The sequence below is a fragment of the Gastrolobium bilobum genome, unplaced genomic scaffold (assembly GCF_033153095.1).
Source record: "Gastrolobium bilobum isolate Gb01-03AN ecotype WA unplaced genomic scaffold, APGP_CSIRO_Gbil_v1 utg99220, whole genome shotgun sequence".
NCBI lineage: Eukaryota > Viridiplantae > Streptophyta > Magnoliopsida > Fabales > Fabaceae > Gastrolobium > Gastrolobium bilobum.
The window spans coordinates 46,346-58,238 of record NW_026898877.1 but is presented as its reverse complement, the minus strand read 5'-3'; the positions used below and the strand labels follow the sequence as shown (position 1 = coordinate 58,238).

The 11,893-nt window shown below is 35.5% G+C and overlaps 1 protein-coding gene and 1 pseudogene across 1 annotated transcript; both read right to left on the bottom strand.

Moving 5' to 3' along the window:
- Window positions 1-3,754: 3,754 nt before the first annotated feature.
- LOC133284953 (sugar transport protein MST4-like) lies at window positions 3,755-5,784 on the bottom strand (annotated as a pseudogene).
- A 573-nt stretch (window positions 5,785-6,357) lies between these two features.
- Window positions 6,358-8,444, bottom strand: LOC133284951 (sugar transport protein 13-like). Its single transcript, XM_061482091.1, has 5 exons — window positions 8,312-8,444; window positions 7,860-8,185; window positions 7,584-7,708; window positions 7,161-7,452; window positions 6,358-6,987 (listed from the first exon to the last, which is right to left on the bottom strand). The coding sequence occupies exons 1-5, from the start codon at window positions 8,442-8,444 to the stop codon at window positions 6,358-6,360; spliced, it is 1,506 nt and encodes a 501-aa protein (XP_061338075.1).
- Window positions 8,445-11,893: the final 3,449 nt, after the last annotated feature.

Here is an 11,893-nt window from a genome sequence, read left to right as displayed (position 1 = left end):
CAATATGGGACTCCTCCTGCGTATACAGTTTCCTAAAGAACTCCATCACCATGGCCTTTAGATCCCTCAGTTTGGAAATCCAATTCCCTTCCTCGTCTTTTAGGGCCAGAATTCTGTTATGTCTCCTCCTTGTTAAGGTTGCAGTGTGATAAAACCTAGTGTTCCTATCCCCATCCACAAGCCACTTTTATCTGGACCTTTGGAACCAAATCATTTCCTCTTTAATGTAAATTTTGTTTAACTCGTCCCAAAGGTTCCTGTATAGCACGTCAAGAGCACTAGTGGGTTGTCTTTGAATCTCCCTGTCCACTCCTATCAATCGAGCATGTAGCCTGTACTTCTGGCGGATGAGCTCCTTAAAGGTGTGCCTATGCCAATCGGAAGCTTCACGTTGAAAAGCCCCAGCAGCTTCCTCCCAACCCCTTCCACTGGTCCAATAGTTCTTGACCAGGTTTTCAAAACCGTCACAAGATAGCCAAGCCGCAAGGAAACGGAAAGGTTTCCTCCCCTCACACTTTTCGTGCTTAGCCCCCTCCCAAAGTAACAAGGGTCTGTGATCTGAACTAAAATAAGGCAAGTGCAAGATGAAACGGTCTGGGTAGGCTGTGATCCAATTAGAGTTAACAACCGCTTTGTCCAGTCGTTCCAAGATGTGCCCTCTTTTCCACGTGAAGGAGGGACCCTTAAAGCCCAGGTCGAAGAGATCGTGGTCTTGAAGGCACATACACCTATCTGAATACACAAATGTAAATGCATCAAATATGATCACATGTACAAAACATATACGAACCATATATTGTATAATGAATCAAACATCATAATCCCAAAATGAATAGAACACTATTCCCAAGGGATGACCCCAAGCGAAAATCAACGCTCGTAACAAATATCATTTACAAAAATTATCACAATACTCACATCAGTACAAAACATGTTATATCAGAGACGTACGCAATCATTCCCAAGGGATGACCCCAAGCGGAAATCAACGTACGTAACAAATATCATTTACAAAATCATCATACATATCACATAAAACATTTCATATAATCAAATATCATAACTAAACAAAACATATACACATATCTTATTAGAGACGTACGCAGTCATTCCCAAGAGATGACCCCAAGCAGAAATCAACGCACGTAACAAATATCATTTACAAAAATCAACACATCATATCAGAACAAAACATATCATATCAGAGACGTACATAGTCATTCCCAAGTGAAAATCAACGTACGTGTTCCCAAGGGAGTACCCCAAGCGGAACCAAAAACATATCAGATATGTACACAGTTAGTCCCGAGGGATGACCCCAAGCAGACATCAGTGCACATAGAATTAATGGCCAAAGACCATCACATAACAGAGGTGTACACAATCAATCCCAAGGAAGGACCCCAAGCGAAAATCAATGCACATGTTCCCAAGGGAGGACCCCTCTCTGAACTCAACGTATAATAGATATATACACAGTCAGTCCCAAGGGAGGACCCCAAGCAGACATTAGTGCATAAACAAATCAATAGCTAGAGATCATTACAAAAATCACATCAAAACATATCAAGGTAAACACATCAAATCATATCAAAGTAAATACATCAAATCATATCAAAGTAAACACATCAAAACATATCATATCACATCATCATATAGCTTTATATGAATGCATCTATATCATATATCTCATACATATCATACAACCTGACCACAGTCCGTACACTATGGCAGAACACAAAGTAGGAGAGAATCCCATAAAGGTAGAGCTTACCTCTCGGAGCTTTACAATTGCTTACTTGAGGAATAAGCTACTTATCTTGCTCCATGAGAATCCACACGTTCACAGTCCCTAGGCACACCTAGAGAAGGAATTCAACACAAAACTCAATAAAATGATATAATGCCATGTAAATATACAAGGCACACACTTTATTGTTTATTTTCTTTTTACTTAATCATATTACGTCATGAGTGGGTGGTTCTTTGTTCAACAAATCCCCACAAAATTCCACACATTCACTTAGTCTTAGGATAGTACCAAAAGGCCTTTAGAACACTCATTACTCCTCTTAGCACCTAAAAGCTTATTTTTCCTAATTTAAGGCAGAATGCCTATTACAAAGAGGCTATAAGATTTCTCTTTGTCTAGTGCCTAAACCCAAGCTTAGCCACCTATATAAATTATTTTACGTATATAACTGTTCTCCCTTTATGAAACAATATCTCCGAACATATACCTCCTTTGAAAATGGCCAAAAAAATCATTTTAAGGCCATATAAAGGAGCTACCTTATTTTCTTTTTTATTTCACCAAAGCGAAGGTCCATACACCTTAGAATATTATTCCACGCATAAAGTATGCTCGCTTTGTAAAACAGTAACTCATAGCACATACTTCTTTTAAAAATGGCTATGAGGCACATAAAGGAAATCATGTCAACTTCATGATTTCAATGCTTTAGTCCATCAAATTCAAGCTTATCACTCACCTCTAATCCAAGATTCATTAATTCATATATATACGGTACTGTTCATCTCTACAGTACTATTCATGTATACGTTACTATTCATGTATACGACACTATTCAAAAATACGGTATCTTTAATTTTCCAAATATATTTTCACCGTTAAAATTCTCATCTAAACACTTTTCTCAACATGAATCAAGCTCTAACATGCTCAATCAAATCAAATTTTCAAAATGAAAATCTAAATTCAATCTTCATAAAAACATAAAAAGGAAGGGAATTTCTTACCACAATGCACTCTAGAACAAAGGAGAGATGAGTTTCTAAGCTCCCATGGCCTCAAGCTCTATCAAAATCCATCATTTCCATGAAATTCGAAATCTTAGGGGGAGAAGATCTCTCTCTATAGTGAACCTCACCCAGAAATACTAGTACCAATGTGTTCTTCTCGAAATTTCTCATAAGTTTGGCTTTCGAACAAAGTGATTTGGAGGTCTCTAGCTCAAGTTATGAATTTTGGAAGATTTTTCATCAAAATCCCTCTTTTCATGTTTTTCTCCTCTGTCGATTCATCCGTGGAAGAGAAAGGGGAACAGTAACGTTCTTTCAAAAAATTTCACTTATAAGGTAAGTGTAATTCAACTGGGTTAAAGTTTATATATCTAGTCACCTCCATTCATTACCAAACTTTACCCAATGAACAAGAATATTTTTCTACTCATATTTCTAACTTTACTTTCACTTTTTGGGTAACTTTATTTACCCGTATTTTTACCTCTTAGTTGTCATTTTAACTCCTTTTTCACAAAAAATGACTTTATTTCTTTTACTTCTAATTATTCTTCAATATTAAATCTACAACTACTAGTGAGGGTTATTATAAACAATACCGGTTGAATTACACTGTATGCTGAAATATACTATCCATAATACATAGTGTAATTTGTAAACAAAATTTTTATAAATATAACTTTCCCCATGTTATATATACCAAATTTTTAAGATAATAAAACAATAAAAACATACATTCTTTTTATTGTTTTATCCTATAGAATTAACGTGTAAAGTATAGTAAAAGAATTTTGATGTAGAGATATTTTTCTTAGATAAAAGATGAAAATACAAAAAATTGGGTAAATATCGTATCGCCTTATCCCGTGCAGGCCAATACTAACTTGAACTTTTGTAGGATGTGGGGTCGATTATGTGGTTGCAAGTACCCATGAAGTAATATTCGAAGTAATGTATTTCCACGTGTATGTGTATATGGCCTCGATCGAATTTAATCTTCCATAAATCTCTTCCAGAACCAGTGTTGTCTCCATACTTTCTCAGTCATCTCTTCAATTGAGATATTCTTTGTCTCTGGAATTAGGAAGATAATGAATAATGACATGGCAAGCACCCAAGCCGAGAAGAATAAGAAGATCCCGAACTTGAGGTGGCACAACATGGACAAGAAAGCTTGTGCAATGATAAAGGTGAAGAGCATGTTGGTGACCACGGCCACACTTTGTCCGGCTGACCTAGCCTCTAGTGGGAATGTCTCACTGGGAATCAGTCACCCAAGTGGGCCCCAAGACCATGCAAAAGATGCCACGAATGTGCAAACCATGACCACCACCAGCATGGCAATTCCATTGCTCAAGCTATCTGAGTAGTCTTGTACCTTTAACCCAAGTATTATTCCAATCACCATTTGAGACACAAACATTTGAACACCAGCTTCCAACAGGAGCACCCTTCTCCCTGCTTTGTCAACTAAGAACACATAAACCAATGTGGAGAGAACATTCACAGCTCCTGTGATCACGGCTGAGTATAGTGAAGCATCATGCTGAAATCCCAATGTGTTGAACTTAACATATCGAAATTATTGCAGGAAATTCTTATTGTTCAACCGGTGACTAGTGATCCGCATGACTAAGGGTTCTCCAGAGGACTGATGCTTAGAGACAGTTGAGGAAGCGAAAAAATGATCTAAGGATGTCATGAAAGAAGAGAGAGGATTTGACCTTTGACCCAAAAAGTCAAGTTGTTCCTTTTGGAGATCTGACCTCTGAAACAGGTAGAGGAGAGAGCCGCGAGTGGTTCTAGGCAGGTCGTGGAGAGAAAAAGTATCGGGGAGGTGGCGTGTGAGCTATAATTTCCGATGAATAGACGCGTGTTGTGGCTGACGGTGATGGGTCCGATGGCATTCGACTTGTTAGAACTTTCTGAGTTGAATGGTCAATCCACCTTCTCGATTGGAGGTTTGTAGATATGGTTTCTGAGTTTGGGCAGAAGTTGGGTGGTGTTTGGATCAGTGTTATTAAACTCGATTCGAGCATCGACCTGGTTGGGCTACTAGGTCACTGGTCGGACCGGTTGATCCGGATATATATAAATATATATATAATATATATAAATATGAACATATATATTTAATTATATCCTCCATATCTAAAATGATTTAAACAAGATTCACTAAATAAGCTTAAAAATTTCGCACTCACACTTTTACAAGTTCATAAAGCACAAATAAATGAAAATGCACGCTATTAATATGTCAATTTAAATTGCAACTCAGAATCCTCATAAGCATACCTTTCAATGACATTCAAAAGGTCAGATGTTATGAACTCATATTTTTCAAATTCATCTACATTAAAAGACATAGTCACATTCTCTTAATTTATTGTTCTGCAAATTGCTTCAGTATTGAAAGCTGAAATTTAAGTTTATTGTAGAAGAGTATACTACTAGCAAATAAAATTACAAAAAAATTTAAAATGAGTTCTACATTTTTTCTGACAAGATGAAATAATTTTGGTTTTTACGTTTTTTTTTATTTTATAAAAACACATGACCCAACCGGGTCACTGGGTCACCAATTTTGACCGGTTTTGGCAGGTTTTGTTCGAGTTTGACCAGGTTCGATGCTTGACTTTAATCGGTCTGATGCTTGACTCGAATCAGTACGATGACCGGTTCGCCGAGTTGTGGGTGGACCCAGCTGGGCGCGCCGAGTTTCATAACACTGCTTTGGATGGTGTTTTAGCCTTGAAGATGGCTAATCTAAGGTAGGAACAAACTTGCTCTTGATACCATATTGAAATATAAAAGAATTTTTTTTTTTGAATTGATACAAATAATTTTCACTGACAGAGACATTTATATAAGAAAGAATGAATATAAATAGATAAAGATGACTCAACAATGAATCATTAGTCCTATCCACTAATTAATAATAAATAAAAACAAAAATATTTTAGTCCTAATTTCCTACGATTACATTCATCTCACAGTTCAGCATACCAGAAAAGTAACCATTGTCATTTCATAAATACGTGTCAATATCTTTGGGAAAATTTGGCTCATATGCAATCTTGTGACAAATTTTTGTGCGCCAATTTTGCAGTTGTTGTTGCCTCTTATGTTTCCTATTCTGCCAATCAAATATCATTAAGTGTTACTGCAAATTAAATTACAAGAAGATTGCGTTGAACAATACCGGTTGAATTACACTGTATGCTGAAATATACTATCCATAATACATAGTGTAATTTGTAAACAATTTTTTTATAAATATAACTTTCCCCATGTTATGTATACCAAATTTTTAAGATAATAAAACAATAAAAACATACATTCTTTTTATTGTTTTATCCTATAGAATTAAAGTGTAAAGTATAGTAAAAGAATTTTGATGTAGAGATATTTTTCTTGGATAAATGATGAAAATACAAAAAATTGGGTAAATATCGTATCGCCTTATCCCGTGCAGGCCAATGCTAACTTGAACTTTTGTAGGATGTGGGGTCGATTATGTGGCTGCAAGTATCAACGAAGTAATATTCGAAGTAATGTATTTCCACGTGTATGTGTATATGGCCTCGATCGAATTTAATCTTCCATAAATCTCTTCCAGAACCAGTGTTGTCTCCATACTTTCTCAGTCATCTCTTCAATCGGGATATTCTTTGTCTCTGGAATTAGGAAGATAGTGAATAATGACATGGCAAGCACCCAAGCCGAGAAGAATAAGAAGATCCCGAACTTGAGGTGGCACAACATGGACAAGAAAGCTTGTGCAATGATAAAGGTGAAGAGCATGTTGGTGACCACGGCCACACTTTGTCCGGCTGACCTAGCCTCTAGTGGGAATGTCTCACTGGGAATCAGCCACCCAAGTGGGCCCCAAGACCATGCAAAAGATGCCACGAATGTGCAAACCATGACCACCACCAGCATGGCAATTCCATTGCTCAAGCTATCTGAGTAGTCTTGTACCTTTAACCCAAGTATTATTCCAATCACCATTTGAGACACAAACATTTGAACACCAGCTTCCAACAGGAGCACCCTTCTCCCTGCTTTGTCAACTAAGAACACAGAAACCAATGTGGAGAGAACATTCACAGCTCCTGTGATCACGGCTGAGTACAGTGAAGCATCATGCTGAAATCCCAATGTGTTGAACAACACTGGAGCATAGAACATGATCGCATTGATGCCAGTCATTTGTTGGAAGACCTGTACCAATAGAAAATTCAAAATAACAAAATTAATCAAAACACTAATAATTAACAAATTCTTATATATGTCCGCCCATCACTTGACAATTTAAGCTTATGTATGAGTCAAAATAATATTGTTCGATTTATGATTAATATTAATGACAAATATGAAAAATAACCAGTAGTGACCTGCAACAAGATGGCAATGATCAAAGGAGGACGGTTGTGGCGCTTTAAGAGGTTGGTGAAGGGGTTCTTGACCTCTTTAGCCACTTTACTAGCTTTAACAATATCATCAAATTCAGGGTCAACATTTTCTACACCACGAATCTTCTTGAGCACAGCCTTTCCTTCATCCTCAAAACCCCTCTCAATAAGACTATTGGGAGTGTCATCCACTATGAGGGCCCCCACTGTTAGCATCAGAGCTGGAATGCCCGCCAATGCCACTGATATCCTCCACCCATATCCACCTTCAATCCTATATTCCCCAATTTACACAATTAGAGAGAGTCTAATACCAAAATTTCAATTAATCAAAATCAAATTATGTACTCTTTGTGTGCCTATCAATTTTCAATTAAGTATATAAGGATTAATTATTAAACTTACTTTGCGGTAAACCAGTTGACAATGTTTGCTATGAGAATTCCGATGGTGATGTTAAGCTGGAACATGATGTTGAGTGCTCCACGAATTCTTGTGGGTGCAATCTCAGAAAGAAAAACTGGCACGGCCTGTCGTGAAAATTGTAATTGCATCAGGAATGAGCAATGTTGAAGGAGAAAGATAATGTAATGTATGAAATTGTAGTACGCCAAAAAGGGAAAATGTAACAAATAACAAAAATTAAAAAGTAGAGTGAAGAAAAGGAGAATAGATAAGGACCAGAGTGGCGAAACCAACACCGCAACCAAGTATGATCCTGCCTATAATGAGGAGAGCAAGGCGATTTGCCACTGCATTTAAGACAGTTCCAACAATGAAGAAAATCCCAGAAATCAACATAGTTAGCTTGCGGCCTAGTTTTCTGGTGACTCCAGAGGCAAATATGGTTGCAACCAAAGCTGCAAGGTAGAGAGAGGATGTGAACAATTGAAGGTTTTGATTATCATATTTGCAGTAGTTACTATCAATCCCGTGCTCCTCTTGTGTCCTTCTGTATATTTCTGGGAAAAACTTCTTCAGAAAGCTAGGCATTGATGTAACACCGCCTGCATTCACATAATACAATTCACAATTAATTTTCACACATTAAATTATATGATATTTTGTTTATGTTTTAATATAATATAATATAATATGGAATGTTATTAAGTTTTATATATATATATATGCACCTGAAATTCCAATATCATAACCGAACATAAGACCACCGGTGGCGGCCATTATGCAAGAAATGATGACAGTAAATGTGATCTTTGCTTCGAATTCGGTGTTCCCGGAAGCTGATGTAAATCCTCCGCCCGCCATGATTGCTAGCTAAATGTCTTGCCCAATTTACAATGATTGTCTGTCTTTGTTGCTTCAAGTCTTGTTTGACTTAATTATGGCCTGTCTTTGTCTTTGTCTTTTTTAACAGGGAGTACTTAAAGGCGATGAGATAAAGCTAGCTAGTGTAAATAAGAATTGTAAGATATGTATGGAAAAGGTTCTGATGAAGTTTGTGTAATAATATGACGCAATATATAGGGGCTGTAGAGATGCCACAGGAGTTGAGGTAAGGCAAAGAAGTTGATAACAGAGTGGATATCGATATCTTTAGATACGTTTGGATTCGGTCAAAAATTCCAACGGTTATATCTAGCTAATTATATCTAATGTAATTGTAAGAGGTAATATTCAATAAGTTATTATATCTAATTACGGAGAATACTAGCTGCCTGTGGAAATGTAACACCCATAGGACTTAATCGTATTGGAGGTCATTTTAAAAATAATCCAGTAGAACATGATAAAATTTATAAGAAAACCGAATTGGATAAATTTAGAAGAAAACCGAATTGGATTTTAAAACAAGCGGAAAATAATTTGGAGAAGTGGGTTGAAGTATATCTTTGTTTCGTTGGATTGGGCTCGTTTGTGGTTAATCTTTTGATACGCGCGCTTGGTTTTTTTTTTTTTAAATGATTAAAAAAATTAAATATTTAAAATAAGTAACTAAAATGATAAATATTTAAAATTAAATAATAAATTTCATAAAAATTAAATGATAAAATATCTAAATATTTATAATAAGTAACTAAGAAAAAATTAATAAAATATCAATCTAAATATAAAAATAATTATAAATTAATTTGAAATGAAATTAAAATAATAATATGTTTTGGAGTTTTCTTAATTGATTTATTTAAATTTAGTTTATTGTTGGTTTGATTTTTTTCTTTTCTTTTTAACATGTTTTTCTTTCCTGTTTGTTTGTTTGTTTGTTTTTTTAAGTACTTAATGTGGTAGTGAGGGAAAGGTAGGCAAAGCCGCAAAGGCTTATCTAGATAAATTATCTTAAAATACTTGCTTTTTAGTGGCTTTAATGGGTTTCGAATCCAAGACGAAATTCAGGAACAGATCCTTAACTCCTCATTCCAACCAATGTTGGCATAATTGTATTCTTTTAAATTGTTGTTACTTTCTTTATTCTAATGCTAATTATTTTTTGTTTTCTCAATTTGTGATTAATGTTCAACAATACTCTCCCTTTAAGTTTTCCCATATACTTTTAAATTGTTGTTACTTACTATTATGGATACAGGAAGGCATTGCGAACTGCGCGTATTCAGAACTCTTCTGAATCACCAAAGGTATAATTGGGGGTGACATTTTTGAGAACATTCTCTCCCGCTCACTTTGAGAATGTTGAATGGAACAAAGGGGGGAGTTGTGAAAGGACAAAGCCTTACACTAAGGAAAAAAATGAAGTTTGAAGGGTATATTCTTGAGACATATATGAGTCAAGTGGAGGAGTTCAGAGCAGCAGAAAAGAATGCAAGAAAGAGGGGTTTGAAATTTTTAAAGCTAAATCTATACAACTGAGATTATCCTGCGGAGGCCTAATGAACATCCCAATAAATATGTATGGGGACATTCAATGAATCAAACTGTGATACATAATGATTGTGTTCATTGGTGATTGCCAGGCCCTATTGACACATAAAACGAGTTTTTACTCTATATGTTGAAAATGAAAAGTCAGAAATCTTTTATTTCAACGTTACATAGATTTGTATAGGAAATAAGGTTTGCCATGTTAAACACATGAAAGATGTTATTTATTACTTTTTTAGGTTGCAAGGGGTACAAAAAGAGGAGATTGGGGTTAAGCTAAATGAGTAAATGCATTCGGCTACAATTGATTATTAAATCAATTGATTTTCAAATTGGTCAGTATTCAGGCCCAAATGTGGCCCTTGCTTGTAAGAACAACGAGGGCAATAACTTCAAGGCATGAGTGCCTTTCACTTTCACAGCCAAGGTTTGATGCTGGGCTGGGTCAGTTTTAGACATTGCAGGTCAGTATGAAGGGGATACTCTATAATCTACATCTATTTAGGGGTGTGCATGGAACGGTTCATAATCGATTTTAACAAAAAATCAAACCGAATCGATTTTAAATGGTTTGATTTTCAAACTGAACCAGTTTTCTTCTTTTAAAACCGGTTTTTAATTTTTTAAACCTGTTTGAAACCGATTTATGGTTTATAACCGATTTTGATTTAAAATCGGTTTTAAACTAGTTTTAATTCAAAACCGGTTTTAAATCAAAACTGGTTATGAACCATAAACCGGTTATCAAGTTCAAAATCAGTTTTTTAACAAATTCAAAATCGGTTTTTGATGAATTGTGCTATTTTTATAAGTAGTCGTTTGTTTTTTCCCGGTTATAGGTAGTTGGCCAACTATTTCTTGCAAGAATCTTCATTGTTTTGGAACTCTCAAGACGAAATGATTCTTATAAAAATTGTTTCACGTTGTTTTGTGAGTGATTGGTAGAAGAACAATTGAATTATTTTAAAATTATAAAAAAAATTGCTCTTTGTACTCTCAAGATTTATGTTACTAAGAGTTTCATTTGAACTGATGGAGGAAGGTATAGTTAGGGGTATTCAAAATGTCCAAAAGAATTAAACCAATCCATAACCAAACTGCTCCACATTTTAAAAACTGGTTATTTTTAAAAATCGGTTTCATGTGAAACTGTATTTTATTTTTATAAATTGGTTATTTACCAAACCATAAAAATAATTGGTTATCCATAACCAAACTGCTCTACAATTAAAGAAAAAATAAGTAAATCTATTATGAGTTGTCCTTTTAACGGCACCGATTCATCATCTTAAACATCTCTGAGACGTTAAGTCAATTGATTAATTTTGTTGCCCTTTTCATTATGATTTTTTGACTTTATGTTTGTCATTTCAAAGCCTTTTCGTTAAGACTCAACATTTATTTCCCCTAACTTCTCTTCAGGGGGAGTCTATAAGAGCAGATGAAGATCAGTCATAGGAACCTACTGATGCAACAATGTTACCTCTAATGTTGGAAATCGGGGGAGCTACAAAATCCAAACCATCAAGAGCCTCCTCAAAGTTGGGACAAATTTATAGCAGGTGAAAGCCTCCTTAAAGTGTGAATAACCCAGGGTCTCTACTCTGCCAGGATTCTGAACCAAGTTCTAGTTCCAGCACCCCGACACTTGAGTGCCATAATGAAAATGATCTACACTTGCCCAATGCTCTCAGAAAAGATACTCGATCTTGTACTGCTCATCCTATTTCTAATCATATTTCATATGAAAAGTTGTCCACGTGGTTTTATCCTTTCAATACTATGTTAGATAGTCTAAAGATACCAAGAAATATACATGAGGCTCTCGATGATCCAAAATGGAGGGATATTATCTTTGAAGAAATGAATGCTTTAGAAAG

What these genes read in the sequence shown, in the direction of transcription:
- LOC133284951 (XM_061482091.1), bottom strand. Translation starts at nt 8,444, where the DNA reads ATGGCGGGCGGAGGATTTACATCAGCTTCCGGGAACACCGAATTCGAA. An exon ending in GTGTTGGTTTCGCCACTCTG is followed by an intron (nt 7,709 to 7,859) that starts GTCCTTATCTAT and finishes TTTTCACGACAG; the next exon opens with GCCGTGCCAGTTTTTCTTTC. An exon ending in GTCAACTGGTTTACCGCAAA is followed by an intron (nt 7,453 to 7,583) that starts GTAAGTTTAATA and finishes TGGGGAATATAG; the next exon opens with GATTGAAGGTGGATATGGGT.